Here is a 26671-nt window from a genome sequence, read left to right as displayed (position 1 = left end):
AATAATAATAATAATAATAATAATAATAATAATAATAATAGTAATAATAATAATAATAATAATAACAATTATTAAATGAGGATCCCCAAAGATATCGGGCGTGGTTGACCAACAGTTAGCAGTCCAGAGGTCCCAGTAAGCACTGGTCGTAAAGCACGAAAGCTACGATCGGTATGAAGACGATCAGATTGACGCAGAACAAGGAAACCAAGTTTCACGGTGACGAGGATGCAGATGATGTTCGGTTTATTTTTCCCGTAAACAATATCGCTTGTTCTCGCTTGCCCCTATGACCGTATTTCATGTCCTTATTAATAGGTTCACCATTAGTAAAAGCACATATATCGGGCCGTACACAATGTTATGTCTTCTGTACCTCACGAACAGCTTACAGCACTTCTAGTATACGTTATCCTCAACCTGTACATTCAACCTTTCTTGGCTCATTATCACCAATATATGGGTAGTAATATTGGTGGCAATAGTAGTGGTAGTAACTACCACCTACAATTGAGAATCCGTCGAAGGAACGTCGTTCATCAACATCTTGTCCGTCTTTTCCTCCGCGTTTTCATGTTTTTTCGAAACCTGGTCGGATGGATTGTTTGCCTGTCCGTCGGTTGACACTACTGCAAAGAAACGGCTACACCACTGTTTAAACCTCTGTAAGCTATCGTGACGGTACCGCGACCACTCGGCATGGCGGTACCAGGGCTGAGGCTAAAATGAATGGAACAAGTTAGCGACTTTTCATACTTGAAACCACGCGTTTCAATACTGTACTATTCGTAAGACAAACAATTTAAAATACGAACGTCGAAGTTTGCTAGTTTCGAGCTTTCTTAATGGCCCGTTGTTTTGCAGTATCATCACTGGTCTTAAAAAACTTACCTTTCTCACGGCTTCGTCAAATCAATAAATATATTACTTATGATACTACAACTTTTTTGTTAAATTAATTTAATGTAATTCGAGATGGTTTTTCTTGCTAGCGGCTGGATTAAAAACGTAAACAAACATTGTATGAGAAAAGCAAAAATCGAAAAATCCCAAATTTAGCGTTACGTAATTTATGGATTGAAAGATTGCTCGCGTTTTACACAGTGTTACTTCCAAATACAAATTTAATCAGTTTCCTACATTACTCGCATTTCAAAGCAGCTGAAAAGCTGAAGAATTTGATATATACATATTCTTTACCTTTTTAGCCGCTTATTCATATTTGGACAATTTACTATCCTATTGTTTACCAAAGTTCTTTACGTAATGATTTTGGTTATTCGGTTAATTTTGGTTTATCTTACATTTATTTGTATTTTAATGATTGATATTACAGACGGAATTGATGTAATTAATCTTTTATATTTCTTGCTTACTTGTCCTTTGACAGTAATTTTTTTTTTTTTATTCATAAAGAACGGCCTGGCCGTATTGTTGACAGTAATTTCTTAACAGTGTTTCAATTCGGAAAAGCGTTAGTTGGTGGTTTCTAATATTTAATGTTTTTTGTTGAAATGTTTTTTTTTGTTCATAAATTTTTAATCACTTCTCGTTCGTCACAACCAGTCCTGCGTATGGGGGTTTGGCCTAAATGAGATTTAATCCTCGGTCCTGTGGTGTAGATACCAACGCCGCTATCATTCAGCAATTCAACAAAGATTTTAAATCTTCGTACAATTGCTTGAAAATAATATTCTTATGGTAAAATGCGGTTGAATTCGCTTTCTTGAATAGTCTTGGCTACGGAAGTAACATTGCGGATAATATTTAAAACCGATTGATATGTTGCGAAGACCAGCATCAATAAAAATATCTTGAATCAGCATTGTATTGTATTTAAAGCAAAAATCATTGTTCCTAGTCATGTATATGAATACCTGTTTTTTTTTTTAAATTAGATAAAATATATAAATTCTCCAAAAGCTCCGTGCAACATTAATGGTCCTTACTTTACAAGGTATATGTTCGATTCTAACCTGAAGTGCTCCGTATTTATTTTTCTTTTAATATAATTGTTCTTTCCATTCTTCATGAATAAAACAAAAATAATAATTGTTCCTTCGTTGAATTTAGACTTTGCCAGGAGACAGAATAATAAGGAAAATAAGTAGCACTGAATAGAGTAGATCAATTCATTAGAAATGGAAAACACATTATGGTGTACAAATCAAAACAAGAAGTAACATATTTTGCATAACGTTTTGATTGGCCTCGATTTGCTCCGCCTTTTTCATTACAAAAATTACTCTACAGTCAAAGAAAATGCAGGGAAAATCACACAAACCTTGCCTCATTTCAGATTCACTAGCTTCCATCCACTGCCTCGCAGCCTACGATACTCAAATCTGCATGTGAATGAGAATATATACACCTTAAAATTATGAGATGGAGTAAGAACTGCCACCATCTTTCTCATTCATCGCAAGCATATTACTCATAATTGTTTCCTTTGCATCAGTGTTAGCATAACAATACGAGCGCAAGCGCTAACATTAATTTCTATTATTATTGAGGTAAATGCGCGCATACTCGGTCAGTAGGAACAGTAAATTGAATTGCATATATGAAAAGAATCTCAATGAAATGATGGCTGCAACGTTGTTGTGACGCAATCGAAAGTCATACATAACAATATAATAAATCATGTATTGAATCATATTTAATCATTCACGTTTTTATTTTTCTATTTATTTTCAACTATAACGGCACTCTGCCGTATTGTAATCAATTTTTTATTATCCAATCCGAAAACAAGTATATGTATACTATATATAAAAGTAAACATATATATGTATATGTATATATATAATAATATAATAATATACTTATATTAATAATAATATTAATATTTATATACTTACAATATTTATATACTTATACATGTGATAATAATATATATATGAGGAAAGAGGATTCATTCATTCATATACATATATATTTATATTTATACATATGTATTTCGGAAGTATTCATAACCTACGTGATGCGACCTATGTAACCAGAATCAACACGTGGATTCATATTAGTACATCGTTTTGTGAACAAAAAAATGTAATAATCAACGTACACAATTAATCTTCCTTTTCGCCTGTTTTGAAGAATAGCTCGATAGGAAAATGTTCCATTTGTCTCTGTTTTATTTTTCTATACTCTCTGTAAAAAAGTTTAAAACAAGCACAGTTTATCAAAGGTATACACGATATAATCTCATTAAAACGAGACAACATACTTGGCAATGGAAAATAGGGGAAAATGTATGCATGGTAACTTCATAACAGGTAACATTCGTAGGATTATTTACCATCATGAATGCAAAAACCGAAAGGGACATGTTCGGGTTTCTTTTGTAGTGGTGAATAATATGTCACTTGCACTGGATGCAGTTTTATTCCGATCCGCATCCTGAGTAAAGTAAGGTAGAACATAATAAAGAGAGATAGACGGCGTGTAAAAAGGGGAAACACAGAACAGCGTGAAAAAGACAGTAATGAATAACGTTGGTTTGCTTATGGTAAGGAGTAATGTTTATCATCAAAATGAATCAGTTTTGTTCCAGACACCATCCAGATTAGATGTTTATATAGTAAGGTGTTTTTGCAAATCTAAAAGGTGTAACAATCGCGTCATTCTATCGCATTTCCTTCTACGAACGAAAATTTCGTTAAAAACCGTGTAAAAAAAGCCGTTGATGGCGGGTCCATTTTTATCTCCAATGCCTGGAGATCTTCTCACGGAATACATGTTTGGTAGACGTCGTCAGCGACGGAATCGCACCACGTTCACACCACAACAGCTTCAGGAATTAGAACAGTTGTTTCAAAAAACACATTATCCAGATGTGTTTTTGCGTGAAGAAGTCGCACTACGGATTAATTTGAGTGAAGCACGAGTTCAGGTGATAATTAACAAATTATTTTGAAATGTGAAGAAAAGATGAAACACATATACGTTTTCCAAGTATTTCATTTATTAGTTGAAACCCCCAAATGGAGATACAGACACATTCAATATATTTTTTAATCTATAAAAAACGCTGTCTACTAAAAAACTTTTAGTGTGTGTAAAACAGAATGTGTCCAGTGTTTATATGAAATTTTATTCTTCATTATAGTACGTATAAGTAACAAGTTTACAATAGTTTGAAGAGCTATGCTGCCCCGGTGGTGTTTGTGATTGTGGCGCTCACTACAGGACCGAATATCAAATCCTTTCAAAACCATCACCTGGCAGCTGACTACCTGGCTACTTGTTGAAAATAAGTGTAATAAGCCAGAAATGGCCTGCATGGCCTTAGAAGTCGTTAAGCCGAAAAGAATTTTTTTTGTATCCAGGTAGAACGGCCTGGCCGTATTGATCAAAAAGAAGAATTATATGCATATGTTATGTATGGACAAGAACATGAAAACGCCTGTTGGATAGTCTTGTTGTGTTTTACAATTGCCCTAATTGATTGCCTTATAGACGTTTTTGAGTTTGGGATCCCATTCATGTAAACGCGGCCATGATAAATCAAAGTCGAGTAATTTGTGTTTTTTTTTTAATTTTACAATTATACGGCTACAAACTCCAGGTTAACTCTAGTATACTTTACTTTACTATACTACGACGATGCATTATTAACAAAAACAAAATTGTTACGCCGAGGCTCGTGTTCTGGACGTTTCTGGTGTACACCGTCCACTGTTTACTGGAATATGCTATATAATACATCGGTGATCCCAGAAATTTTTAGAAGTTTATTGTAGAAAATCAAAATTTCCAAAAAATGTTCTTATCATTGCACGCAACTCATGATGTTTTAGGCCAACAATAAATGTATTGTGGTATAAAACTTGACATATAATTTGTTGAATATCAGAAATTTTTTCTGATGTTGTTAAACCTAGCAAGGCGTGGATTGGGATTGTAATATAAGTCGATACCTGTAGCCTGAGTTTGACAAGCGTGACCATGCAATTTTTTTAAACCAATTAAGAAAAACATATCAATTTTTCAACAAATTTGATGTATCTAGGTATAATTGTCTATTTAATTTTGTTAAAAAAACAGTAGTTGAAATAAATCATTAAAACATGAAATTGTTTTGGTTTCAACTATAAATGCAACAAATATTCTATTCCCAAATACCTAATATTTAAAAACTGTAACAACAACATCCTTTTTCTTGGTTTAGTTATTTATGAATTCATGCCCCATATCGAGTTACAAGACTTATTTATACTATGTAGCCGAACAGTCAATCCATTTTACGAGAGAATCCGTTTATTTAACAGGCGCCGTTTTCGTCAAATTGTTGACACGCCACGTGATATTTTCTACTTATTTACATGCCTACATTTTTCATGATACTAGCAACAACAAAAATTAACATATAACAAATTACCCGTTGTCTAATTAACGAACACAATTCAATCATGGCACAATTATTCTTCCTAATGAAACAAATCGCTTCACTATGTTTCAGGTTTGGTTCCAAAATCGTCGAGCAAAATGGAGGAAACAAGCGCGGTTACAATTATTACAAGATGCATGGCGTATGCGTTGTTTGAGCATGGGAAATGCACAAATAATCATAGGTAAATCCATATAACATTAACATTTCTACATTTCGTTAGATTGGGTGAAACTTTGATTTGTGCTAAAAATGGCTTTCATAATGAACCAAAAATAAAATCCAACCTTATTAACTTATTTATACAATGATGTGCACAATAAAGTACCAATCTAAATACTGGTTACATTCCCCTCCATTTTTGATTCCAAGTTCAGTAAACACTATACAAATGTTCACCGCGAGATCCTGAGATTCGGTTTGACAATTATTTGTTCTTTTTGCGTATTCCAATGTGGGTCATGGCCAATGTCAACCGGGCCATCGTGGTTTGGTATTGATTCTTTTGAACCATCTAAAATTTCTAATTTACCACCCTTTTGCGCAACCGGCTTGTCTCCGTCAGGATTGCGCACATCAATTCTAGTTTTTTTTATTAGCGTAGGGACGACCAGGGCATCAATGCTACTACAATCGCTAAAAGAAGGTATTTTCAAAACTGTAAGATTTTTATGGTCTTTTTTAGGTCTTTGAGGCACACTAAGGGTTTCATAATGTGTTGATTTCATCCTCCTTTTTTGTGGCACTACAACCTCAATCAGTCAGTCCTACGTACGGGGTTGTTGGCCAGGATGCGATTTGTTCCCCGGTCCTGTGGTGGTGGAGAGTGCGCTATGGTGTTGCTAACATTCAGCAATTTCCACTCACCGATAACAAAATGTCAAATCTTTGTTCAATTGCTCCCAAATCATGTTCTAGTGGTAACATGTGGTTGATTTTGTTAGTTTTCGTTGTTTGATGAACCTTCACAATAATACGTTCACTTGACCGATACATTCTTGAGTTTGCTTCCCATGAAGTAGAAGATCTTTTTTCAATTCAATATGGTGATACGGTTCCTTCGCCATTACTTTTCATCGGCATGGATTCGTCTGGGTTCTAACCTCAAACGGCCTTCCCACACGGAGGACTATCCATTACCCCTTGCGTATTCCAAGTAGCACTTAGTCAACTATTAAGCTATTGGAATACTTGGTTAGTGTTGTGTCAAACTTTGACGATACTAAGTGTGATGTTTACGTTCTTTTTGCGCATTCTAAAGTAGATCATGGTCAATGTCAGCCCGGCCATCATGGATTGAAATTACTTCTTTCACTCATCGGAAATTTCCAATTTACTATCGTTTTGCGCAGGGGAATAATTGAATTGCGCGCAATAATTCTACTACAGTCGCCAAAATAGCGATAATTCAAAAACGAAACATTTTAATGGAAGCCTTAGAAATTAGCCTTAGCACGGGGCGTCTCTATGCTCGTTCCGTGATATGCCATTGTATGGTCGATCTTCGAAAAGGAATATTTTCAGACTGCATGACACGTATTTCGTTTTATACAACCATAAAAAATAGTAAATTTTTGAATAAAATGTCTGCAAATTCCAAAATTTCTTATCCCTTTTGTTTATTGTTTATTGTTTATTGGGTATTGGTTATATTTCGACAACGAATGAGATCAGTTTAACCCTCTCGCCCAAGGGAAACATTTTTCTCATCTACAAAAATCGTTACCAATTGCTCAAATATTATTGTACCAATGTTTTTTAAACGAAATATCAAAATAAAATCCATGTCGAAGGCGGCAAATTTTCCGAACGAAAATTTTATTGCGCCAAAAACACATTACATGTATTTTGTGCAAAGTTCATTTGTGCTTCACAAGTTCACGTAATTATTTCGAGGAAAATCATAAATATCTATGAATTTACTTTTCTGGGTAGTTTTATAATGCAATTTGTATTAGAAAACAATTCAAAAAATACCAATATAAAAAACCAAACTCATAGTTTACTTACTTTTATGGTCTATAAGAAAAAAATTTGTTATTATATTATAGAAAACTTACACATCCTGCTATGTTTTTCTGGGCATTTTAAAGCCCTAAAAGCTAAACTGTTGTGTCGTATTGGCATTTTTAGTCTTGTATAACTTATGGTCCTGATGGAGTATTTTAATGGATGTTTTCACCGGGGTTTGGCTCGGACGGGATTTGATGCTCGGTCCTATGGTGTGCCGCTACAATTCAGCAATTTTCACTCACCACGTTAAATCTTCGTGCAATTGTTTCAAAGTAATGTTCTGGAGTTATAATGCGGTTGATTTTGTTAGTTTTCTCTATTTCATTCTCAAAACTGAACCACTTGCACCATTTGTTGAGCCCGACTACTACGAAAAATTTAGCATCGTCCTACCGTAAACCATTGTTTTGAGAAATTGGTCGAATCCATTCACGTTTCGATAAGTTTAATATAACAAGATTTATATAACAACCAAAAACGACACCACTCCACGTTAAACATTTGCCGGGATGAAATTAAAAAAAAATCAACTTTCAATTAGTGGCAAACCAAACCCGGTTTTTCATTCCATGAGATTAAACGAAGATAAATCCAAAAAATCAAGTCTCTAACTAGTCTGGTTTCTGAGAACAAGGCTGTCAAAGTCAAGATTTGTGAACAAATGATAAAAAAAATTATGATGATGTAATGTAATTACAATGTAATTCAATAGGTACTGGACCGATTTTGATAACTTGTTGTGATTTTAATGGAAATTTAATATTCTTTATGCATGAATTGAAACAGTATGCAAAAATCCCGTGAAAAAATTTCATGTTTTTATACATTCACTTGAACGCATTCTGGGAGTTTTGTCGAGTTGCGTCGACTCATTAGTATCACACAATAGATTTTTTGCTACTAACTAACTAACTTTTTTGGGAACGTACTGGGCGTCCCCATATGCCATTGATTTTGATACAGTGGTTTGAACATAAAATATTTATTTATTTACTTTTACTTTGTCTTCCCTTTTTAATGTATGATTCTTGATATTTTCTCAAACTGTACTGTACTTATACTATCGTTGTGTACTTTGTGTTACATCCTGATACGTGGTTATCTTTGCTTTTTGCAGTCGCCTGGCAGTTGGCAAGTGCACAAAAGTATTTGCTTTGAAAATCAATACTTTCGAGTAATACATAAGGCTGGATGGTTTGTATTAGTTCTCGTGTATATAAAGATGCGTAAAAAACTGAAACAAAAACGGTTTCGGATGAATTGGGGAATATGATTTATTCTGCTTATTTCAAGCGAAGAAACGTTCAACAACATTGCAAATTTTTGTTTTGGTTTTTTTTTTTATTTCACTTAGGACGGCCAGGCCGTATGACTACAAATTGTTATTAACGATGGAAGTTAACAACTGGTTTCGAAAATAATTCGGGAAGTACGTACAAAGTACGTATAAGTATAAAGCTACGTAAAAGGTTGAAAACCAAGAACGAGTCTGATTTTCCAGATGTTTTAAACGTTTATTGGTGGTCATTCGTAAATTGAAACAAATTTGGGAAGCACTAGTTTGCCCACAGGACAGTGTTGCTTGAAGAAATTATGGCTGTATTAGATACACTAAATATAAGTTTTGTAGATGACACCAAAACCATTAATAATTGTTAATCTTCATCCAATCAATACGATTGAACCATAATACCAGTGAACATATCTACATGTCGTTACAATAACTCCCTCTAAAGAACCAGACCCCTCCTCTACCTCAGCTAGCGTGCAACGGTAGGTAACAATCTTTAATCAAAGGGCCTGTGATCTTGCTTGTTTTAGCCTACCTATATAGATTCTCATACGGATGTAGATGAAGAGCCTGAAGCAATATTCAACTAATTTGGTTTGAAATTATCTAAAACTAAAACGTTTTGGGTGGTTTAAGTGATGTGTATCCGACGGGTAAAAAATTACCTATAGTTGTCTTACAACTAAAACAAATTTGTTCCCTTGAAAACGAATACAAACAAAAGTCATTAAAGCATTAAAAACGAAAACCTGAAACTAGAACCACTTACAATTGCAAAATATATTACCATTAGAAGGAAACTTATGAAAAACGTCTTAAATCACGAAATTCTTGCAATCTAGTGAACTGGCAGGGTTCAATAGTCGAACTATCACATTGACAAATTAAATTTTTACAACGCTGACTGGTGAACACATCTATGCGAAAACTGCAGTAAGTAGCTTAAGAGACCCGGTCTGGTATTGCGGGGGGCCTGATCAGTTCAGTTGTCTAGTATTGCGGGGTCCGCATGAAATGGAAATGCAATAAGGACAGTAAAGAACTAAGTAAACTTATATCGCTGGTATTTAGCAGCCGCATTGTTCCGGATTCTGGTAGCCAAACGTTGTTAGTGGATATCCGGTGCACATTGAAGGAATGGAAAATTAAATGTAAGCATAATAGCAAAGAGATTGATTGCCTCTTACCGTAAAGTGATGGGAAATGTGTGTGACAGTTTTTTTTGTTGACGGACAGGGAAATCTTCTAAAAACACCAGGGCCTATGTAGTGTGACATACATACTCACTAAACCCCTCCTTGAACTGGCTGGATTTAGGCTGGCAAAAGATCGTCATCGCAGTGGGTACGCCTTCCCGCTGCACACCCGTTATGTCCTGAAAGGATTAATCGACTGCTTCGAGAGAGTACCATCCCAAACGATCAGCGTTGCCTGTCGGATCAACTTGACCCGTTTCGACTGAACTGTAATGCTACAACAAGAAGATTCGTTTAAGTCCAGCGCCAACTTGAACCTGGAGTGCACCGTTTTCCCTCTTGTAAGCAACAGTGCTGGTACGCCGCTTGCTGCGGTTGCGGCTATGTGTGTGTGGCCGCCTGGGCCATCCAAACAGAAGAATCATTGGTCACGTCCGACGTCGTCGCCACTGCTGCCAATTGTCGATCAATTGCCGCCGTGACCGTTTCGTACACCATGAACTCTTCGTTGCTGAGGCGGTTTAAGGTGGATAATATCGAGATCCGTGATCCATATGATAGCAAAGAATTAACCGCAAGCAGTAGGGTTTCATCACGTGCCTGTTACAGGACACCATTCGGCCCGGTTGTTCTCGATAGGCGTGAAACGGATCCAGTGCTTTGTTCCCGGTTCCTGTCACGGTTGCTACTGATTCGGAGTTGGTTTAACGTACCGATAGTAGATCGGAATAGCGTGGTATAGCAACGCTTTGGAAAAGTTGTCGTGTGCCACCAACTGGAAGATCCGTGTCAACATTGAATGGATATACCGCGGTTTAAAATGCACGGTTTCATGAGAACGGAAAAAATAACGTTCTACTGATTTTGTCAGATGGATGGGGAGTGTAACATCAATGTGATGTAAGGTTAAAAACTTTTTATTATTTCACTGATGGTAAGAACTTCGAACTATTTGTGTTTGTTGAACTTCTCAAGTCCATGAAGGTCCAATCGATCTCTTCGCCCAGTCGAATCTTTCTGCTTCACGGCTCGTTCGCTTTATTTATTCATATACTTGGATTGCTTGATTTTGTTTGTTTGCAAAGATTGACGAAACATGTTTCAACCTATCTGTTCATGATTCTGCTGAGTCTATTTTATAAGCTTTAACACGTTGACTGCCATGGTACATGTTCAGTAAATTGCCCGTCAGGCCACCAAATCGCTCTTTGAACCGATTTTATGATGTCGTTTGTTTTGTTAATTTCATGGAAACTTCTTCTGTCTTCTGATTCTGAGTCTGATAATTACAATGTTAATGATAGTGTATGTGATGAATTTGCTCTCCAGATATTTTTAGATAATGGGACTTAGACAAAGAGAGAAAACCAGAACGTGTCATCACCCAGAAGTTGGGTGATGTGGCCCCTGGGAAGTGTTTGTATCACCCACGAAATGGGTGATGTGGCAGTCAACGTGTTAAAGCACAATTGCCCTGGTCGTTGAACCGAACAAAAATGCTTACTATTCATATTATATCATATCAATTAAAACTGTCGTCGCGCAGCGCTGATACAATAGTTCTTTCATGCCGCATGTCGAATACGTTAGCGTTGCTAACTACTTGAGCATAATTATTTACTTTTACTTCTTTTAAGGTTTTGCCAAAATACGGGTCAATGTGTTTTAATGAACTCTTACAGGGAAACACACATGATAAGCTGCGGAGAGCCCACTTTTGGAAATCGCGCAAGCGAATATGAAAGTGCGGAAGGATGATACGGAAACACCCAATATGTTAGCAAATCGCCCAATATAGATACGAAATCGCGTGCAATTGATATAAAATGTCAGATTGGCGAGGCGGATTGAATGCTGGGTATATACTTGTCGGTTCGAGAGTTGAAAAATGTAAACAAATATTTTTAAAATAATTTTTAATTAAATTAAGTAGTTGGTGCATTCGAAAATCGTATCAAAATTATTGTTTAATAATATAATTATAATATTATCTCGCTCAAACTGAAATTGCGAACTATAACTGTAAACTGTATTTCAAAAACATGCTAAAATTCAAATTGGAGATTTAAACCAGTGCCTATATACACCCGTGTTCAAAACTGTTCTGTTGAGAAGGCTAAAATTCGTTGGGATATAGAAAATATTTCATATTGGTCTACAAGCGAAGCGTCTACAGTTTTACGGATTAATCTTTGGCAAATTTTGTGTGCTTTGTGGATATTTACAAAATAGCATAACGTACGTTAGTTTTTGGTGTATACAATCATGCCCCTGAAGGTATGTATACGTTTAAAATAGTGCAATAGTTCATTTAAAATAGTGTAAAAGTTTAAAATTTCCGTGCCTTTTCATGTCTTGCAGGCGCTTGAGTACGAAAGGAGTAATTTCTTTGCCGATGAATTTTTGCTTCAAGAACGTACCGTGTAAGAGTAAAGTAAGTTACAATTGAGCAAAGGACTGAGGCAAACTAACTGTAACTAAAATCGGCAATTTTTAATTTTATATAAGCAAACATGAGCTCTAGCCAAAGCTCTGAACTAGCTCAAAGTGCGAACGGGGCAGTGCAAGCACTTCGACGTCGAAAGACTACGAGCAACGAAGATAGAGCGCGTGGTAACAACGTATGAAAATGGAGCAACTCATGCTGCCATTAGCCAAATGCTGAATATAAAACTAACGACAGTTTACGGTATTGTCAAAAAATACCAAACAGCATTTCAGGTCGAAGCCAAGAAACGTGGTGGCAATGGGCAGAAAATATTATCGCAGCAAGCCATAAGCGATATTCAATGCTGGGTCAATGACGATTGTACGGTGACGCTAAAATCACTCGCACAAAAATTGTTGCAGGAACACGGTGTGCGAGTTTCTAGCGAGGGAAATAAAAGGCTTCAACTACCCCTTGAAGATGGTGAAGCTAATACCGGAGCGGCGTAACGCACCGACGACCATCGAGGATCGGAAAATGTACGCCACACAATTTTATGGCGTGGCGCGCGAAGTTGGATTTAATACGCACGCTTAAAGAACGATCTCGGAAAGGTACGCCGGCCACCGCCACCGTACCACAAACTACGTAATATAGTTTAAAAATTATTTTAAAATATTTGTTTACATTTTTCAACTCTCGAACCGACAAGTATATACCCAGCATTCAAACCGCCTCGCCAATCTGACATTTTATATCAATTGCACGCGATTTCGTATCTATATTGGGCGATTTGCTAACATATTGGGTGTTTCCGTATCATCCTTCCGCACTTTCATATTCGTTTGCGCGATTTCCAAAAGTGGGCTCTCCGCAGCTTATCATGTGTGTTTCCCTGTATGTTGTTTTGTTTCTGAAGTTGCACTATGGTATATAGCTTGAGCCTTGGTGTGGTTGAAACTTTTTTCTAAATCGAAATTAAGCTGCCCGCATAACAAAAAAAGATCATTTTTTGACAGTATCCCTTATAACAAAAAAGGTCAATTTTGTAACAGTATGTGTAGAGGTCCAACAGCACACCCAACGGACACTCTGTTGGGTCTGTCAAAAAGCTCAGCATGCTTGTTTCCTCTCGCTATGCTGCCCGGGTAGCAATATCAACATACCTTCTCGTTCTATCTTATGAACAATCAAACCTGCCAAAGCGAGAAAGCATGTTGGTTTGGCTGGTCGGGTGGTACTGTTGACCAAAGTAGGTAAAGAGCAGTGTGACCAGAACTACCGATTTATCTGTATTCCTACCGATTTTTGATTAGCCTACCGATTCACAGACAAGCACCCCGAAACTACCGATTTTTCAAGAATCCTACCGAAAATCACAGATGTTTCTTAATATGGGTGAAGAAGTCATTAATGTCATGAATAAATTGTCTACAGACAATGAAACACTGAATGTTTCTCCCGAGGTTTGGCTCTTTTTGTGTCGCTGAGAACGACAAAATTCACAACATTTCAACATTTCCATTTACCCTGTGAACACCCGACGCGGCCCCAAACGCGGGTGCTGTTCCGCAGAGTTGTAGATGTTCAACAATTTTGCCCACCCAGGACAGGACCCAATTTTTTTGAAATTTTGTATGACTTCGGCTTTTTTGAACGTCTCATGAGCCGTAATGTGTACGCGACCATACAATCAAAAACCCCCTCGTGTAAATAACACGGATCCGCTCTGAAAATAGTCACGTTTCGGAGAGGAAACCCGTCGCGATCAACTTTTTTCGAAACTTTTACCGAAACTACCTGTCATGGGACCAAAATTGTTCATTTCTCTCGCTCTTTGCACACCGGGTGATTATTATCAGTTAGCTACCCGACAGACAAAGAGACCTCAAATTTGAGAGAATTACGGTAAAAGATCAAGAAGAACATGGAAAACGACGGCGAAACCCGAAAAAAAGTATGAAACCCTTGGTTGTGTGTGTGAGCCGACAGAGTTTGTTGAAGCTAGAATTGTTTCCATCTCGTTCTGACCTACATTGTTTATCCTGCGTCCTTACTCTAGCGTTCATCCCACACTGTGACGAGCTCAGTTTGCTGTGCGCTAAGTCCAGGGTGGACGTGTTATGGGACTTAGCAAATTTTATATTTGTTTGTGCGTGAATGATGCGCGGAAGTTTGCAAGTATGCGCGATTGCTTTGTGCAGTGCAATATGCTGACCAGTGTTGTGATTTATGTAGAGTTGATGTGCCTTTTCATGCCATTAACGTGTGGTGTTAGTTTTTTCCCTTCACTCCGTGCTTGCTTCGGCAAGCGCATTGAAATGTAGTGATGGAAAAAACTTTCGGTGCATGTTGTGGAAACTTCTTCCCCTTTTCACACGACGATGAATTCAGTTGGTGCAGTGTTTGGTGTATGAAAGTTTATGTGTTTATAAGTTTCATACACCAAACACATTAACTTAAGTTTATGTTATGTGTTTTAAGTTTATACACAAGCGTGTATTTTGGTGGTAAACTAGTTAATAGGCCCGGTTACATGGCTACACAACAGATCTACGTAATGCCGAGGTATGTTCTATGGAGTTTTCGTCACATCTAGTAGAAGTTTTTTTATCATGCTGAAAATGTTCTGATGTAATTACGGCTTACGTTGGCGATACTACGATACTTACAGTGAAATCCAGCCTTACAGACTAAACATGCCAATTTGCTTCGAACATAAGATGAATTTTATCTGCTACAACCAAAAGGAAAAATAACCTGTGAAACAATTTTTCATCAAATCGAATCATTCCTTAGCCTTCACCGCGAGCTCCTAATAACCGATTTGAGAATTATTCGTTCGTTTTGAGGATTTCAAAGTTGGTAAAGGCCAATGTCAACCCGGCCATCGTGGTTTTTAATTGCTTCTTTTCAACCATCTAAAATGTCCAATTTATTATCTTGGCTCCGTCAAAATTTCTTTACAATAGTTCTGCTACAATCGCCAAAATAGGGATAATTCAAACATTGAAGATGTTAGTGGAAGGCTTAAAAAAATCCGTTTAAGATGCACTTCAGGTCTCTTCAGTTTTGGTTTCATGATGTGCCATTTCTTACCCCTTACCAACAGCCAATCAAATCAGTTTAACGCAGTATATTAATGGATGTTTTCACTGTTTTTCAAAATTTGCTGTAGATAATGGTGGCCCGGTGGCCCGGTTGCCCGGTCCTGCTAATATTATCACCATCTTCACCAGCTATTCCTTTTCTCCTGTATGGGCATCACCATTTACTCTTCTTCTTTTTTTAAATTCACTACAATTTGAAGAGGTCTTGGCCAGCCATTGCTAACTTTCCTTGGCTTTATTAACCCGTAGCGAGACTGTCTGTCCTGCGTACGGAAGTTTAGCCCGGAAAGGATTTGATCGCCCGTTCTGTGGTGTACAAACCCGCGTCTCTACCATTCAGCAATTCCCGCTCAGCAATTAAAAAATGCCAAATCTTCGTGGAATTGCTTCAAACTAATATGCTGCTGTTAAAATGTGGTTGATTTTGCTTATTTTCACTTGGCCAACACACTCTGGAAACCGTACCACTTGTAACATTTGTTGAGCCAGCCTACTATGAAATATTTAGCATCGTACTACCGTAAACCATCGTTTTGAGCATTTGATCGTATCGATTAACATTTCGATAAGTCGAAGTAGGTTTAGATTTGTACAACAATCAAAAAACGAAACCAATCCTAGTGATCATGCAGGGTTTGTTGATTGAGCTTTCATATTGGGCAAATTATAGTTTTACAACACTGGCTTACAAAAACCGGTATACCAACACTGCAGTAACGCTGCGTTACTGCACGAGTAGAATTTATATAGCGATACCCGGGTATCAAAATATGGCCATTTAAACTGCTTGAATTGCTTCCACTGCTGGAATCGATGAGCCCTATGTGCCTCTCGCGCGCCCCTATTCAAAAACGTATCGCGACCTCTCGTTCTGTTTTTGATTTTTTGAGCTTTTTCCTGATTTTTAAGTAGGCGGGGCTGTAGCTCCGCTCTACAATTATAGTGTAAGACGTGTAACAGTGTGTGTCATGTCGCATGCTTCGCTGCATGGCAAACACGACGACACACGAACAACACCGAAGAGGACGACAAAAACACGATCCTTCACTGCACACTGGATTAGGGTGCGCGTACGATGCGGCAAACAGCGCAAGAAGAAAAAACGATCCTTCACTGCACACAGGATTACAGTGTGCGCACGGCGAATGACGCAGCACAAAAGAAGCACAAAAGGAAGACGAAAACACTATCCTGTACCAACGCGTACAATATGTTTGACACTATTTGTCACCAAAAAAACACGCATAAACATTCACACACCAAACACAGCACCAACAGAATTCATAGTCGTGAAAAAAGGGGAAGAAGTTTCCACAACATGCACCGAAAGTTTTTTCCCTCACTACATTTCAATGCGCTTGCCGAAGCAAGCACGGAGTGTAGGGAAAAAACTAACACCACACGTTAATGGCATAAAAAGGCACATCAACTCTACATAAATCACAACACTGGTCAGCATATTGCACTGCACAAAGCAATCGCGCATACTTGCAAACTTCCGCGCATCATTCACGCACAAACAAATATAAAATTTGCTAAGTCCCACAACACGTCCACCCTGGACTTAGCGCACAGCAAACTGAGCTCGTCACAGTGTGGGATGAACGCTAGAGTAAGGACGCAGGATAACAATGTAGGTCAGAACGAGATGGAAACAATTCTAGCTTCAACAAACTCTGTCGGCTCACACACACAATCAAGGGTTTCATGCTTTTTTTCGGGTTTCGCCGTCGTTTTCCATGTTCTTCTTGATCTTTTACCGTAATTCTCTCAAATTTTAGGTCTCTTTGTCTGTCGGGTAGTGTCAAACATATTGTACGCGTTGGTACAGGATAGTGTTTTCGTCTTCCTTTTGTGCTTCTTTTGTGCTGCGTCATTCGCCGTGCGCACACTGTAATCCTGAGTGCAGTGAAGGATCGTTTTTTCTTCTTGCGCTGTTTGCCGCATCGTACGCGCACCCTAATCCAGTGTGCAGTGAAGGATCGTGTTTTTGTCGTCCTCTTCGGTGTTGTTCGTGTGTCGTCGTGTTTGCCATGCAGCGAAGCATGCGACATGACACACACTGTTACACGTCTTACACTATAATTGTAGAGCGGAGCTACAGCCCCGCCTACATAAAAACCATGAAAAAGCTCAAAAATTGGAAAACAGAACGAGAGGTCGCGATACGTTTTTGAATACGGGCGCGCGAGAGGCACATAGGGGTTGCCGATTCCAGCAGTGTTTTCCGCTCGAGCAGTTTAAATGCCCATATTTTAATACCCGGGTAGCAGCGCCCTAAGCTTGCAGCACATCTCGCTCTCGCGGCATCGGGTCTGAAGCGTAAGGGAGCATTCTACGCGTTACGCATTATGGTGACTATTATTTTAATTTGTTTTGTTATTATAATTATTTTATTTAACCGAGTATGGCAAAGGACAAGAAGAAAGTGCCTTGTGAAAATTGTAATTACTTCAGCCTTCTGTGGCTGACAATACCGTTAAAGCCGTGATCATGGAATATAAATAAAATAAATAAATAATTATTTTATTTTTTATTTATTTATCGACGTTCCATGCTGCGGTAATTTCCGCAACAATTAAGTATAAATAAAATTAAATGGCATCGATGCTACGATGGAAACTTGCCGGGACGAAATTAAAAAAACCAACTTTCAACTAGTGGCAAACCAAACAAAATTTTTCAATCTACAGGATTAAACTAAGAAAAATCCAAAACATCAACTAACTAATACTGGATCGATTTTGATATTTTTTTGTGATTTAGAAAGGAACTTCAATATTGTTTATGTATATATCTTCGTGTTTCTGATTTGTGTAGAATTTAAGCTTACATTTTGAAAATGTTTGCAGAAAACCGTGTCCGTTGTCCGTGAAAACTATCATGTCTTTAAACTTTGACTTGAAACCATTCTAGGAGTTTTGTCGAGTTGCGTCCTCTCATTAGTACCACATAATAGTGTAACATGTGTATTTTCATGTTGTGAAGAGATATTGTGCGAAAGTTTGCGAACGCGATTTTTATAACAGTTTTTTCAAACTAACTTTTTTTGAGAACGAGTACATAAAGTATTGGACGTCCCCATCAAGCATCGATCTTAATATAGCGATTTAATCAGAAAATATTTATTTATTTGCCTTTGGTTTGTCTTTCCTTTTTAAAGGTATAGTTCTTGATATTTCCTCAACCTGTACTCTATTTATAGTAGCGTTCTGTACTTTGTGTTACACCCAGATACGTGTGTTCCTGGTGTGGTTACCTGTGCTTTCTGCAGCCGGTTGGCAGTCAACAGGTGCACAAATTACTTGCTTTGAACAATCCATACTTTAGGGTAACACATAAGGAGGGATGTTATGGCCGCAGTAGGGGTTTAAAGTTATTTGAAGGTGTTCTATATCACGTATGATTCCATATCAGGTATGGATTCCATTAGAATAATCTGTATCTATAGCGGGTAATGAAAGGTAAACCGGGATCTTAACAAGGCGTCATCATTTCTGATAACTGATTTCTGATTTACTTGTATCAGCGTTAAGTCCTATCCGCCTTTCGTTTGCTTCGGATGAGGAGGATATAATTTGCCTCAATTTACTACCTCAAAGTGTACGTTTTTGTCGGCCAATTGAAGTAGAATTTGTCAAAGAAACAAAAGAAAAAGTGTTAGTTATTTTAGAGTGCTAGATTAGCATAAAATAGATTTTGTGCTAACCCTGAAAATTTGAACTTTGAAATTTCTCCGTTACATTGCTGGGTGCGGTGTTTAGAGTGTCTATTACATATTTTGTATACAACTGATTTCAAGAGATGGAACGTTACAATATATTACAAACCGTTGTATTTGAATCGTAAACAACTGGTTTTGAAAAGAATTTGGATTAAAAGTGGATGAACGTAGAACAACGAGGGCTAGTAGTACAACCGGAAATGTATGTAGAAGTTTTTTTGGACATGGGAAAATTGAGCCGTGTTTGATAGATTGAAGAAGAGCTCGTTGTAAGGTTTTGAAATATACAAAATGCCTTTTGCTGTTCACAAAGTTTTAGCCCATGTCGATGAAATTGTCTTGTATGCATCAGCACCAATTGGGGTGTTGGGAGAAGAAGCAGCCGAAAGCCGTTATAAATTTTACAGAAGAGACAGACGAGAGCATGCTAGAAAATGTTCAAGTATTCCCAGCCTAAAGGACATTATTATGAACGTTCTCTATTCCTCTGATCCATTAATCAATTCAATTTCGCTACTTAAAAGGTTGAAAACGAAGAACGAGTCTGACTTTCCAGATGTTGTTAAAACGTTTTTTGTTGCTTAATCAAATACTGAAACAAATTTGGCAAGCAGTAGTATGACCGCACGGTTCATACTTTAGATGTTGTTACAATACCTGCCTATATGGAACAGGCACCACTAACTCTGGCTATTTTTTTTAAAGGTACCTGAGATATCGATATTTTTTCCTACCTATACAGATCCTTAGCTAGATATAGGCGGAGATGAAGAGCCTGAACAACATTCAACTAGTTTGGTGTGATTTTAGACATGTGTGTCCGACAGATGAAAAATTAGTTATAATTGTCGTACCGAAAACCCCAAAATAGTAGTAAAAACATCTTTGTACCTCTCAAAATGAATAAAAAAGTAAACCATTGCTATTATATAAAGTATTAAAAGCAAAAAAAACCGTTACTAGAACCCCTTACAATTGAAAAAATTATCATTGTCAGAAGAAAACTCATGAAAAACGTCCGAAAACACCAATTTATTGAGCGTCATCTGGTGATTTTGGTCTGAACTAAACCCAAAATGCATTTTTTATCTCTATCAATGATAAAAATCCATAAAAACATAAAATATCCTAAAGAATAATTTTATCGCAATATTTGTTCCCAGCTGACTAACGTGCCAATGGTCAGCTAGCCAGCCATCGGAAGGGCTCAGAATATCCTGACTCGGAAAAGACGCATTATCCCCACAGTGACCACGATTATTCGGCGTAGCCATTTTAGTGGTGACGCATGTGCGTTGTGCTTACGGTTTGTACCGAGGATGTATACCGATGTGTTCGTATTATGCCTTCAGAGATAGTTTTTCGCGTAATAATAAAAAATCTTACAATAATAAATCTTCTAATAATAAAAAAGGCCTTACCGTATTGCTGGAATAGGAAAACTCTCCAGAAAGATATGTTGCTGAGCGAGCCACTTCATTATTACACAAACAATAATGTTCGTGATATTTATTAACCTCTTTGATATATTTGAGGGGCTGAAAAAAAATACATTGAAAAATAACTACAACTCGGAAAATTGTTCTAAAAAAATTCGCGCGCCTTTCTATGTCTGTCGGAGGATATGAGGAAATAATTTTTGGATATATAGATAAAGATTCTATCTAGATATATATGTACTTTCCTATTTGTGCATCGAAACTTAGTGAACGATAAAACATGGACCGTCTTTATTATTGCCACCATCTTCTTGATTGTGATCTTGCAACACGGAAATTATTAACCTGATCATCATTACCATCATTGTTGCGGTGATCAGTCCGACAGTCATGTTAACTTTTTGTTTCGTTGTTTTTATTAATTAATTAATTAAAAATAATAATAAAACAATTGCATTAATTAATTAATCATTCATCATCATCATCATAATCATTTGGTTTACCAAGTTGTTATTAACTCCTGTTTTGGGTTCTTCGGTACAACAATTATAGGTAATTTTTCACCCGTCGAATACACATCACTAAAAAACCACCATACTAGTGCAATATTGCTCCAGGCTCTTGATGTTAGGATCTCCACCTGTATAAGGGTCTTATAAAGTTAGGCAAAAATATCGTGATCAGAGGTACGAGATTAAAGGTTGTTATCTATCGTCGCGCGCTAGCTGAGGTAATGGAGGGGCCTGGTCTTTTAGAGGGAGTTATTGTAACGACATCTAGATATGTTCAATGGTATTATGGTTCAATCGTGTTGATTAGGTAAAGATTAACAATTGGTAATGATTTTGGTATCACCTTCAAAACTTATATTTAGTGTATCTAATACAGTCATAACTTCTTCAAGCAGCAATGTCTTACAAATCCGTGGGGAGCGTGCTTCCCAAATTTTTTTCAATATTCGATTTAGCATCAAAACAACATTTTTTAAGTCAGGCCCGTTCTTGGTTTTCAACCTTTACTTTTCCATATTATTTTCGAAACCAGTTGTTAACGATGCAAATACAACAATTTGTAATATTGAACATTCCTTCTCTTGAAATAAACAGAATAAATCATGTTCTCCAATTCATAAGAAACCATTTTTGTTTCAGTTTTTTAATGCTAACTTTGTTCTGAATAAATTTCAGGGCTTGAATAGCTCAATTTTAATCACTATGGAAATGCTAATAGATATCTTTGTAGCTCGACACCATCTTGACACTTCAATGAAAACTATAAAAATTAAGAGCGTAATTTTTTACGCATGTTTATATACAAGAGAACTAATACAAACTGTATACTTTGAGAGGTATAATGAAGCATTATCTTTTCGTGATACAGATTATAAATACCTCATACTTCCAATAGATCATACAATACTTATTGATATGGAACTCCTTAAAATATTGTTATAACCCTACTGCGGCCATACCATCCAACCTAATGTGTTACCCGAATAATAATTAGGAATAATTAGGCAAATGTTAATAAATAAATATTTTCTGATCAAACCCCTGTATCAAAATCAATGGCTTATGGAGACGCCCAGTAAGTCCCCAAAAAAGTTAATTTTCTAAAAAGTATCATAAAAATCGTTTTTGCAAACTTTCGCACAATATCTCTTCACTACATGAGAGTACACATGTTACACTATTGTGTGATACTAATGGAAAAAAAAAATATTGTGTGATACTAATGAGTCGACGCAACTCGACAAAACTCCCAGAATGCGTTCTAGTGAAAATTTAAAAACATTTTAAATTTAAAAACATGAAATTATTTCACGGGCTTTATGCAAACATTTTCAAAATTTTAATGATAGTTTAAGACAAATCACAAACCTGTACATATGCATAAAGAATATTAAATTTCCATTAAAATCACAACAAGTTATCAAAATCGGTCCAGTACCTGTTGAATTACATTGATTTCAAATTTGCAAAAAAAACATGATTTTTTCTATCATTTTTTCACATATCTCGACTTTGACAGTCTCATTCCCAGACACCAGACTAGTTACGGACTTGACTTTTTTTGAGAGTGCTTAGCAACTCCCGCTTTCACTGCAGACGTGTAGCTTTAAGTGCTGCCATCATAACGCTGCTGATCTTGTACCGGTTATACCAGCAGTAAAGCTGCAGGGCGGCTATACCAAATTGTCCTACATACAGTAGTTATATGTTAAATATTATATAGAGCGCATTTTTCCCTACCATTGTATGTAATACACATTATATGAATCACCCTACCATGGTACTTCAAACAATATTGTAGTCGGATTCGGATAACCGGACCAAAAAATTTAAAACATTCTTTTATTCATAAGGCACGGCTTGACTGAAATCTAAACTAATGTGTAAATATATGTAGTAACTTACCATATGTCTGGTTGACCTGATTTTATTATTATTACATTGTAATGAACTCTCGCAAGAGACAACACTTGATAGTACTGGGTGAGTTTTTTAATAATAAATTTCACTAATCACTGATTACATTATAATACCTCTCGCATGATTTATACAACGTGAACGCGACTAATGAAAGAGAAAACATTTATCACATAATACATTTCATAACAGAAACTAAATTTCATGGATAGAGGTTGCAATTACCCTGCATGGAGTAAAAACTAGCTGAACTTCAGTTAGTGTTTAGTATTTAGAGTGTAAGGGGTGAACTATTTTTTTCTTATCATGGTTGATTTTTTTAATTAGACGTTGCAAAATAAATCTTTTCTGTTTGGTCGGACATGAGCAAATTTGAATCCTTCGCTATTAAGGCTTCTATTACTGGGCCTAAGCGGTTTTGCAGCTAATATGCCAATTCGCCTTTAGAACTATCATTTCCGAGCAGCACGGATGATGAGACACCCGGATAAAAGGTACTCTGCACTGTACTTATAATGGCGGATCCTTATGGGGATTTGTGATAAAATGGCGGGTGTAAAGTTGAAATAGCGAAATAGCTGTAAATTTATTCAATTTAAAAGAAAAAAATCCCTTTAACATTAGACCAAGAGTGCTAGAAATTGCTGGAAAATGGTAAAAACAAAAAAACTCTTCATGTCGACTGGAAGAAAAATTAACAGAAGTTTGATGTAAAAATATTTTAGTGGTTTTATACAAAATGTTTTTGCTCTTTCGATGTCATTTTTTCCACTTAGGCATGAACCAGAAATATCGGTTCGGGATTACACAAGATTAGTGCTATACATGCGAAAATGACATATACGGGATACCTGCAATTCACATTGATAGCAACTATTTAAATTGACTTCTGAATTATCTAGTCTAGTGTTAAAATTGACAAATATATTTTGTTCTGATACCATTGATATTTTGCATTATATCTCGTTATTAGCCTGTGAGTCGCAATCTGCAACCAACAACAGCACCGTGATCAACACCAACAACAACAATAACAGCAATAGTAATAATAATAATAATAATGAAACAAATAAAACAATAATCGATACAAAGACTACGCAGAATACAGCAACCCAGGAACTTATGCAAGAAACAGTATTTATTACGCAATCACCTTATCAAAGTACAACCGATCGAGATGGCAGCTCAGGAGGCAGTAGTAATTTAACGCTCGCACACCATAACAAATCGAATAATATTGAGAAGTTAGTTGCAAAACAATGCGTCAATGAAACCAGTCCTTCTAAACAAAAGCCCGATGAGTTATCATTCGAACATAATCGTTTTCATCACAAAGAAAGTAAGATATACAAAGGAAGTAACAGGAAAGAGACACGACCGTTGCATATAGAAATGAGCTATTCGAACTCCAGCGACACATCTAGTAACTCTGAAGAAATAGATCTTACTAGTAACTTAGGGTGCATCGATTATTCCAATTCAAATGTTAATAAAAATTGATCTTAAGCTTTCATATAACAATAAGCTAAAAATAATATTAACAGTAGTTTTGCAATTACATTGCGCATTACTAGCATTGTACGGGCGAAGCATATGATTCTATATAAGAACGACGAGCGTACACATGGTATTGTGTTGTGGTAAGCGCGCAATTTATGCTTGTTTTTCCTCTGTTGCACGTGATCTTTCAAGTCCGGATTGGACAGAGTCTGCGCACACAGCTAAACCTATATTTAAATAGATCTCCCTGGAGTTCCAAATTAACTTTCCATAAACATCTCACAGCAATTCTCACTATTGTACTGTAAAAATAGAATGTTTTAATTGTTTTTCATGGCATCTCTCATGGCATTGTAATAACTAATTTTGATCATCATTTTACTATCATAATGTCTAATAAAAATAATACAATTGAAAAGCAGTACATGGGATTCTTACTTTAAATCCAAAAATAAGCAGACAGAATTAATTAAATTTAATTTGTTTTATAAGCGTTTAGGTGGTACGTTCTACTTTAATGAAATGAGAGCAAAAAATTATGTATTAGAAAATTCTTTCCGCTGGTTACATTTTAGGTTATTTAAAATAAAAAAAGATATTAAAACATATTTTAATGGCTTTCATCTTTTACTTTGAAATCAAGCCTGCTCAATCTGGATCTTTTTCAAAATTTAGGATCACTAATAAAAAGGAAAAAATCAGAGGTTTAATTAACCGCTCATAGTAATTGTGTGCACATGTGATTGCGTTATATATTGTATCCCTGTCTGATTCTTTATATTCTTTAACTCTATGAAAAAAGTAAAAATAAAGGTACAAACAAAAGCTATGTCTATAACAGTGCGCAACCGCCAAGACCATGTAGCGACGTGATATGTATCAGAGTATAGTGCTCCCTTGATATTCTGCCTTTCGAAATCGACGAACAGACAAAAATAACTTTGAGGAATATTATAAGAAAATTTCTAATATAGAGTAATTTGAAAATGACGTGAAAAGTACAATAGAGTACTGAATAGTGAATTATTATATTGAATATCAATATTGAATTCGAATTTGCTTTTGAAACAGATAACTACTATACACAGTAATTCATACCCGTTCTGTGTTTCTTTCTAGATTGTAGATATGTTTAACTCTCACTTTTCGCCTCTCCTCCTCCGCTCCTCCTCACTCTACCACCTAAAAACGGAACTGATTATTCGATTTTTATTAGCAGGAAAATGCCGACAAGGGGCGTAGAAAGAAATATGATTGTATTAAACTTTTAAGAACAATACGTAATAAGAATCATCATTCAATAGTGCTCTCTCGCATAGAATAAAAACAAACTTTAGTCATTAATTCTAACCGAGAAATTACAGTAATTTTCTCTATACAGCTCTATCACACACTCGATGAGGTGTTCAAGATTACTTATATGACCTCATTCTAGTGTATCACACATTTTCTTATCAGCTTACATTCGTTCTACTTGCAACGTTTTCAAGTGTTACCTTACAGTTCGTTCCGAAAGGTTGAATATATTGCAGCTACTGTGGAGCACTTATCAACAGTACCATTTGGACGTGTTATGTGACCGGTTGCCTACTTTGAGCATAAAGTGATATCGTATTGTGAATAAAGTGATACACATTAAAGGTATGATTCTACAGGAAATAAGTTTAATTGTATAGTTTGGTACTTAGCTGGTGCAATTTTACTGATAAGTAAAATTATTCGTGGTATATTGTATATTGTTCGTAATAAAATTTTGTATAATGTAGTTATGAAGAATCAGATTAATTGCATGATTTGATTAAAGATTTAACGACTACTACAATAAAGCAAAGTCAATTTTATAGCCATTTACTTTGAAAGTCTGCAATCTCGCATACGACGTCGTTTGCGATCAATTCTTCTAAAAGAAACAAATGACTGGAAGTGAGTGGTGTCAAATGCGTACGACTCACACAGCGGTGCTCTATTTCATACTTTGGTTCTACTTGCCATATATATATATGTACATGTACTATGTTAGGATTTGAGTGAGAACGCTTTAGGGATATAATATTTGCTTACAGCAGTTTCACATTTTTTTTAAATATCAACTTTATAAATCATCAATCAATTGTCTATGAATGATCGGATGATTCGTGCATCGGGTACC

General features: G+C 36.3%; 2 protein-coding genes across 2 annotated transcripts in view; both read left to right on the top strand.

Annotated features, from left to right (window-relative positions):
- The first annotated feature begins 2999 nt into the window (after positions 1-2999).
- LOC125760978 (homeotic protein ocelliless) lies at positions 3000-26287 on the top strand. The gene is made up of 3 exons (XM_049421659.1): positions 3000-3895; positions 5465-5576; positions 23996-26287. Exons 1-3 carry the CDS (start codon positions 3689-3691, stop codon positions 24520-24522), a joined length of 846 nt encoding a protein of 281 aa, XP_049277616.1. The 5' UTR covers positions 3000-3688; the 3' UTR covers positions 24523-26287.
- Positions 26067-26671, top strand: part of LOC125760969 (cytochrome P450 306a1) — a 30082-nt gene continuing 29477 nt past the window's right edge. The window contains exon 1 of the mRNA XM_049421630.1: positions 26067-26163. The gene's annotated coding sequence lies outside the window, so the exon portion shown is untranslated. The remainder of the gene's footprint in view (positions 26164-26671) is intronic.

The sequence above is a fragment of the Anopheles funestus genome, chromosome 2RL, assembly GCF_943734845.2.
Source record: "Anopheles funestus chromosome 2RL, idAnoFuneDA-416_04, whole genome shotgun sequence".
NCBI lineage: Eukaryota > Metazoa > Arthropoda > Insecta > Diptera > Culicidae > Anopheles > Anopheles funestus.
Note: the sequence above shows the minus strand (reverse complement) of the source record. Positions and strands in the feature narration are given on the sequence as shown.